General features: G+C 50.1%; 1 protein-coding gene across 1 annotated transcript in view; it reads right to left on the bottom strand.

The window, feature by feature from the left end:
* Positions 1-3615: 3615 nt before the first annotated feature.
* cubn (cubilin (intrinsic factor-cobalamin receptor)) overlaps positions 3616-8835 on the bottom strand; it is a 197683-nt gene continuing 192463 nt past the window's right edge. Inside the window, exon 49 of the mRNA XM_078422245.1 lies at positions 3616-3924. Within this exon, the coding sequence (XP_078278371.1) occupies positions 3699-3924 (226 nt within the window). The 3' untranslated portion in view covers positions 3616-3698. The remainder of the gene's footprint in view (positions 3925-8835) is intronic.

Below are 8835 nucleotides of genomic sequence, written 5' to 3'. Positions count from 1 at the left end.
TTACAGAAAAGTAGTCCAGATCTGGTAACGGCTTCTCATTTGATTCAGCTTTTTGAAAAAGATATGAAAAATATGCAAAATGAATATGAATCTCAATTCAAATCTTTTTTTATTGTGTTTTGATTTTAAATACAAAATAACAATTATGTACTTCCTTTAAAACTGTATCTTCCTTGTGTTTTGATTTTAAACACAAAATATAAATGTGTAATGAGTTTTAAATTGTTTGGTATGTGTCATGGCACTTTTTTTATGTGCTCGCTCCCCCTAACTTTAGAACCTGGCTACGCCCCTGCTCCCAACTTCTATATTCAATACTCTAACTGATGAAGCAGTTCCATCTAGATGTTGAGCAGACACAATCCTCATGGTGCAATAAGTAGAAAAACACAGGTAACACCAGCAGCCACCATACCTTGTCTTTTATTTGAATTCATTAATTCTCTATCAATCCGGAAGAACTGTGCAATACCCTCCTTGAATTTGGCTGCCATATAAATTCGTCCCCACAATGGCGTGTTAATCTTGATGCTCAGGAACAGGGGTACAACAGAACCAACTCCAAAAAAGACTGGTGTCAAATGAAGGCTGCACCATTTCCCCAATACCTTTCTCAATCTTCCTTGCAGCTGTGTTGAACCTCACTTCTTTTAGCAGTGCACCTAATCTTCAAAACGAATGGGAAACTGTTCAACCCACGGTGACTACACTCCAGAACTTAAGTGACCGGAACCTCAGTCGGTAAGCTGTAGAATGCAACCAAAATACTAAACATGACTACTTTCATTTACATGACATTGCTGTGTCCCAAACATTATGGTGCGCTGAAATGGGGGGACTATGTATAAACACAGCTGTAATTTCTACATGGTGAAACCAAAATGTATAAAAATGGCCTTTATTAAAATCTGACAATGTGCACTTTGACCACATGTGATTTTTTTCCATTACAAATCTCAAATTGTGGAGTACAGAGGCAAATAAATAAATGATGGGTCTTTGTCCCAAACATTATGGAGGGCTCTGTATTTACTTTCTGTAAATAGTCTGCGTGAGTTCTAATTATCCTATTACTCTGAGATTCTCACTTGCTGACAAGCTGTCATTTAACATAGTTTCCATAAATAGCATTGTTCTGTCTGACAGTGATTCATGTGTGGTAAATACTCAGTCTATCACGTAGTAGCAAATTCATGCCAAAGAATAACACTTAAGGGCCTGTCCCAGTTACGCAAGATGGGTTTTTTTTGGTGAACATCACCAATGCCTGTTTAAGATTTTAATCTTCATCGATGTTCCTCCATCAAATGGACGTGAAGGGTAAAACACTCCATGTAATTATGTGCAAAAGATGTAAGGCTGTTGATCTCCTGAACCTAGTCCCTATCAGACGTAACCGGCCATTTCAAAAGCAGTTCTACAATTACTAGGCACTCACAATGCTTGCAGTCTGTGGGTGAATGCGAAACCTCCATCACAAAATTGCTGGTTATTAATTTATTACATTGACTTGGACTCAAGCTAAAATTGATGCAGTGGAGTAAAGGGATAATTATGAGTGTTAGGATTTTGTTTGGAATCGCCACTCACCACTGAGGTTGAAGTTGGGTGGGAGATGGGGGGGAGAGGGGATTCGATGCGATGCCGCTAGAATTTGACATTTGTAATAAACTTTTTGAAAATGCAGAGCTTGACCTGTCGCGCCAGAAGCCTCCCATTTTGCCGAGGATATCTTTTCACTGTGAAGCCTTTTAGAAATGACATACAAGGCGGAGTGTCAATTGGGAACGAAGGCCAACGCGCCAACAGGCAATATTACTCCGGCAAGAACAATCTGTGGAGACGGGGTCGGTTTGCTGGTGGTACGGAGCGGATTTAATTCGTAGTTAAGGAAACGGCAGGCCGGGTCCTTCTCATTAATGGATACAGGAGACCCCAGATGCTGAAATCTTGTAAACACAAAGTGGTGGGGAAAGCCAGCGGGTCAGAGAGCATCTGGGGGGGAGAGAGAGAGAGTGGACAGACGACGTTTCAGATCGGTACCCTTCAGACTGATGGAGGGATCAGACCAGAAATGTTTTCATTTGCATTTCCTCCACAGATGCTGCCTGACCTCTGAATTCCCCCAACACCAGGGCCGTTTCTACAGCATTATGGGCCCCCGGGCAAAGCAGTGTACTGGGGCCCCTACCGTTACTCTCCCCCACCCCCCTTTCCCTACCAGCCCCCCCCTGTCGTGCCGGCAAAAAGCACTTACCGAAAAGCACTTAGCGATGGACTTAGGGTGCTACATTGTTGCGAAAAGCACTTACAGATCGCTGTGAGAAGCACTTAGTGACCGAAAATGTTGCGAAAAAAGCACTTATTGAACCTACATTTTTAAAGTAGTATTTATTTATTGCAAGTCACTTAACATACACAGATCAGCATGGGGCCCCTATGCTCGTGGGCCCCCGAGCAAGTGCCCATCAGGCCCATGCGTTAAGACGGCCCTGCCCAACACTTCGTGTTTTGCTCCTGTTCGTTGGTGCCAGCCTGAGGTGGAACCCACGGGTGGTCACTGTTTAACTGTAAATCTTAAATTCAATAAATTATAATTGGGAGTTAATTTATAGCAGGGGCGCTACACGCTGGTCAAACAGTGATAAATTCGATATCGCTTTTCCAGCATGCATCAAATACGCTTCTGTGTAGGAAGGAACTGCACATGCTGGTTTACACCGAAGATAGACAAGAAACGCTGGAGTAACTTAGCGGGACAGACAACATCTCTGGAGAGAGGGAATGGGTGATGTTTCGGGTCAAGACCCTTCTTCAGACCCTTCTTACGACCCAAAACGTCACCCATTCCTGCTCTCCAGAGATGTTGCCTGTCCTGCTGAGTTACTCCAGCATTTCGTGTCTATCTTCAAATAATCTTCTGTTCTTCCCTAACACCAAAGGCTGTTTTCTGCGGGTACATTTCTTGAGGATGCATTTTTGCGCTGTATGACTCTATGACTGTAAAACAACATGAGATAAAGATTAGTGGTGATATTTTAACCTTGCAGTATAGACACTAGAAGGCACTCCTGACGCTTTTGGTTTTTTTAAGTTCGGGGCCTTGCTGTCGGTATGGTCAGGTGTCCACCCCCCCCCCCCACACCTGGCGACAACCTGCGACAGCACCCATGACAAGCTACGATCATTGGCGACAAGCCAGCTGTCGCCAAAAAATTTCGAACAGGTTCGTTTTTCCGCGACGAGCCGAGATCTGCTACGACTCGTTGGCGACTACTCACGATCATGGCCGCCGCGACACTCCGGCGAACGTGCGCGACAGCCTAATTGCCGGCAGTCGTCTTTAAAATTGCCTAACTGGACAGGCCCTTTAAGTGGACATTGAAGTATTTTATGGTCAAAACAAATTTTCGATGTTACAATGAGGCTGGATCTGTTTCTTATTCTATTCTGTTTATTGGTTTACTGTCCAAATTGAACAATAAATTACATTCCTAAAATAACAAGTTTCAAAAACTATGATCCTGAAATTTCCAAATATTAAATATATGGATGAGATTTTAACCTAAAAGTTTTCTTTCAGCAATTAAATTAATCTTAAAGTATTGCACAGAAAGTAATAGAACATTACGGAAGAGAGAAATCAAGTAAATGTCAGAGGATCAATTATCATTTATCTTATTTTCAAATTCCATTTGTCACTGCCTGGAAGTCTCAATATATGTAGCCCTCCATCCTCTGAAATTATGGAAGCCATGTGTTTTGAATACAAGGAATATGGAGTTGTTCGTGCTCCTGAGAACAGGTGGAATATCCGAGCCGCAGAACTGGCCTAGAAGTGGTGCAAAAGTGTTTGGACCATTGTAGACATCCACATAGTTAAAGGTACATGTCGCTGAAGTGCCAAGGACAAATTCGTTGAACCTGTGGAGAAAAAAACAAACCGATTTATTTAACAACTAATTTTGAGTGATATTAAAATACAAGAACAAATCTTCTACTTTCTGAAGAAGGGTCTCGACCCGAAACGTCACCCATTCCTTCTCTCCCGAGATGCTGCCTGACCTGCTGAGTTACTCCAGCATTTTGTGAATAAATCGATTTGTACCAGCATCTGCAGTTATTTTCTTCTACTTTCTTTATGGCTTCCACTTGGCAGAAGTCATAAAGACAGCAGAAGATTTGTTCTTGTATTGTGCTTGTTCTTGACAGGTACTTTGGCTAAAAGGGTAAAACGTGTTTATTATTTTCATCAGCATGGCCCAGAAATTATCCCATTGCATAATGAAATAAAGGACATGTTCAGCTTAAATCCTTGATACAATTGCCAGAATAATGCAGTAAAAACAGTTTAACAGTTTTTTTCAGGCAAAATTGTTTGATAAATGTATTCTAGTGAGTAAATTCTGTCCTTAAGAATCCTCTCCAATAGCTTCTGTGCCAATGGTGTGGCACTCACTCGCCCATAGTTTCCCGAGTAATTGTCCTTTCCCTTCTTAAACAAAGGAACAATATTAGCTACGCTCCAATCCTCCAGGACCTCATCTTTGACAAGAGAAATAACAAAAATCTACATCAAGGGCCCAACAATCCCCTCTCTTGCCTCTCTCAATAATGTAGGCTGGATCCCATCCCGCCCTGGCAACCATCCACATGAATTCGCTACAAGTGACCCAACCCCACCCCCTTAATGATCTTAAAATCCCCAATATAGTCTACACAGATCTCACCATCCTCGATACTATTTTCTTTGGTGAATATCAATACAAAATATTCATTTAAGTGCCTCACCTACATCATTTTCACTCCTTACATGACATTGCTGTATCCCAAACATTATGGTGCCCTGAAATGGGGGGACTGTAGTGAGTCCAGACGAGTGGTATTATCCAAATACTTTATTGGTATAAAACCCGTAACAAACGCAACAGACTTCTTTCTGGACGAACACTAACTTCACTCACTAATCTAATCTCTCATTTGGCGCCAAGCATTTTAATACCCCGCGCTTCCTCACCCCGTGACCGTAACCCAATCCGAGGGTTCTATTACCTGGCCAATCCCTATGTCCCTACATGATCCCCCCCAGAACCCTCGAAACCATACCTCACGGGCGGCCGAACCTCCCGCCCAGAACGTGTACGGATGGGGGAAACCGATACCCCCAGCGTGGCAGGAGGCGGGGTGGACGCCGCCGCTGGAGGCGATGGGGGGTCCACTGGAGCGGAGGGTGTACGTGACGGGGGGCACTTGATGAACAATGGCAGCCCGGGACCAACCATAGGCGGCGGAGGCCCAAGAGGTGGTAAACTGGGCGCCGCTGACGGGACCAGTCGAGCAGCCACAGGCCGGCCCCGGCGCGGCGGCTGAGCCACCGACACGGGGAGGTCCTGGTCCAAATGGGCCGGCTTGAGACGGGACACTGAAACCAGCTCCTGACGATTTCCTACCTGCAAGGTGAAGGTTACAGTCCCTCTTTTGAGCACCTGGAACGGGCCCTGGTAAACCGGCTGGAGAGGGGGGCGGTGGCAATCTTTCCGAAGAAACACGAAATCACAGCTCCGCAATTCCGAAGGAACGTGAACTGCTGTGCTTCCGTGACTAGAGGTGGGGACTGGAGCCAGAGAACCCACCCGTTCCCGGAGGGAGCCCAAGACTGACGTGACGGATGGCGGCAAGGCGGGAGTGGAAGGGAGAATGTCGCCCGGCACCCGCAGGGGCGAACCGTAGACGAGCTCGGCCGAAGATGTGCCCAGCTCAGCCCGCGGGGCCGTACGGATGCCGAGGAGGACCCAAGGCAGCTGGTCAGCCCAATCATAGCCAGTCAGGCGAGCACAGAGGGACGCCTTCAGCTGCCGATGGAAACGCTCAACCATCCCGTTGGCTTGGGGATGATAGGCGGTGGTCTGCTGTAATTGAGCACCATACAGCTGCGCCAGCGCGGCCCAGAGGGACGAGGTGAACTGGGCTCCCCGATCTGTAGTGATGATAGCCGGGACCCCGAAACGAGCCACCCAATGCAACGCCAGGGCCCGTGCACAGGAGGCCGCCGAGGTGTCCGACAACGGGAGCGCCTCCGGCCAACGAGTGAACCGATCAACCACCGTCAGTAGATGAGTGTAACCCCTAGAATAGGGCAATGGACCCACCAAATCCACATGGATGTGGAAAAAACGGGCGGGGGGAACCTCGAATCTCTGGTATGGGGGCTGGACATGACGATGGACTTTGGAAGTCTGGCACGGAATGCAGGCGCGTGCCCAGGCTGCCACCTGCTTTCGCAGGCCATGCCAGACAAACCGGTCAGCCACCATGGCTGAAGTCGCCCTGATGGACGGATGTGCCAGGCCATGAATGGCCTCAAAAACCTTACGCCGCAGAGCGGCAGGCACCACCGGGCGAGGGCGTGGGAGAGTAACGTCGCACCACAACTTGATACCTGTGGGGCCACACGCCACCTGCTCTAAACGCAGTCCCGAGGTTGTGGAGGCGAACACCGCGGCAGTCCCTTCCAGGCGCTGAGCCTCCGCTAGCTCCTGGAAATCCACCTGTTTACCAACCACGGCTACGGAGGGAATGGCCGGCCGGGACAGTGCATCAGCAACGGCATTCAGCCTACCCGCAATATGACGGACATCGGTCGTAAACTCCGAAATGAGGGTTAGGTGCCGCTGCTGGCGAGCCGACCACGGATCAGAAACCTTAGCAAAAGCGAATGTCAAAGGTTTGTGATCCGTGTAGGCCACGAAAGAACGGCCTTCTAAAAAATAACGGAAGTGGCGGACTGCTAAATAAAGGGCCAGGAGCTCTCTATCGAACGCACTGTACTTGAGCTCCGCTCGAGAGAGCTGCCTGCTGAAAAACGCCAGAGGCTGCCAATTACCATCGACCAGCTGCTCCAAAACCCCACCCACCGCCACGTCTGAGGCGTCCACCGTCAGAGCTGTGGGGGCGGAGGAGCGTGGGTGCACCAGCATGGTGGCGTTGGCGAGAGCCTGTTTGACCGCAACAAAAGCCGTCTCCGCAGCTACGGACCATACCAACTCCGCGGGGTTACCTGCGAGACATTGAAAAAGGGGGCGCATAACCCGAGCTGCTGCAGGCACGAACCGATGATAGAAATTGACCATGCCCACGAACTCCTGCAAGCCCTTGATGGTAGTCGGGCGGGGGAAAGAGCGGACCGCGTCCACCTTAGCTGGTAAAGGAGTGGCACCGGCCGGAGTAACCCGGTGACCCAAAAAATCCACCGCGGACAGGCCGAATTGGCACTTGTCCGGATGGAGAATCAGGCCGTGGTCTTGTAGCCTCTGGAACACCGTGCGGAGGTGGACCATGTTCTCCTGGACCGAACGGCTGGCAATCAAAATATCATCAAGGTAAATAAAGACAAACGGCAACCCTCGACCCACTCGGTCCATCAAACGCTGGAATGCCTGAGCTGCATTTTTAAGGCCGAAAGGCATATGCAACCACTCAAACAGTCCGAACGGGGTGATGGTCGCTGTTTTCGGAATGTCCGGCGGGTGGACCGGGATCTGATGGTATCCCCGCACCAAATCAATTTTTGAAAATATTGTCGCCCCCTCCAGGCTAGCTGAAAAGTCCTGAATGTGTGGAATCGGATAGCGGTCCGGCCGTGTTGCCGCGTTGAGTCGACGGAAGTCACCACATGGTCTACACCCCCCAGATGCTTTGGAAACCATGTGCAAGGGGGAGGCCCACGGACTACTCGAAGGCCGAATAATTCCCAACCTCTCCAAGTTTAGGAACTCCTCTCGCGCCCTGGCCAGCTTGTCGGGTGGGAGGCGCCGTGCCCGGGCAAAAACCGGCGGCCCTTCGGTTGGAATGAAATGGACGACCCCGTGCTTCTCCGAAGGTGAATCAAAACGCTGGACGAGGAGCTGCGGGAAGTCGGCCAGGACCGCATCGAACTGACCGGGAGCCGTGGTAATGGACTGGATGACTAGGCTGGGTGGGGCGGCGCTTGTAGAAGCCTCTGGCCCAGTACCCCGAGGCCGTACATCAGCCGAGGGTTGTAGGCCCCTCCCTCGGACGTCTGCGACCAAGGAAAACGCCCATAGGAAATCTGCCCCCAATATGGCCTGGCCCACATCCGCAACGATGAATTCCCAACGGTAAGTCCTGGACTCGAAGGACAGGGACATGGTCCTTTTACCGTATGTACGGATGGTGCTACCATTCACTGCAATTAGGGGCGGGCCCTTTTCCCCCACTCGAACTTCACAGTCATAGGGGGGCACAATACTTACGACCGCTCCCGTATCCACTAGGAAAACGATCTCGGTACTCTGATCCGTAGCGTAGAGGCGGTGGTTACGGCCAACCGAGACTGCCTCTACAGTCGATCGGCCCAGGCGTTTCCCGGAAACGAACACGGGGATCTACAGCTTCGTGCCTCGCTGCCCCACCGCCGATGGAAAGAGCACCAGCCACGCCTATCCGGCTCTGTTGGCCGAGCCCGCTGCCACTGAACAGGCGTCGCCGCCCTCTCTTGGCGGGCCGGCTGCGCAATAGCGGCCGATGCGTCGCTCTCCCGGCCGCACCCCCGACTGCCGCTGGGCCTCGAGACCCGGTTAACGGAGCCGTCTCGGGCGTTGCGCTCCCTCACGAGCATGTCGGCCTTCTCGGCGAACGCTACCGGATCTTCAAAAGGGACGTCTGCCAACACCAACCTGACGTCCCCAGGTAGCTTCTCCCGAAAGGCCGCTTCGAATATCATGCACGGCTGATGGTCGCCCGCCAAAGCCAGCATCTCGGACATCAGCTCCGATGGCAGCCGCTGCCCCAGGTCTGGCAAATGGAGGAGCTTCA

Source organism: Rhinoraja longicauda, chromosome 2 (genome assembly GCF_053455715.1).
Source record: "Rhinoraja longicauda isolate Sanriku21f chromosome 2, sRhiLon1.1, whole genome shotgun sequence".
Classification (NCBI taxonomy): domain Eukaryota; kingdom Metazoa; phylum Chordata; class Chondrichthyes; order Rajiformes; family Arhynchobatidae; genus Rhinoraja; species Rhinoraja longicauda.
Note: the sequence above shows the minus strand (reverse complement) of the source record. Positions and strands in the feature narration are given on the sequence as shown.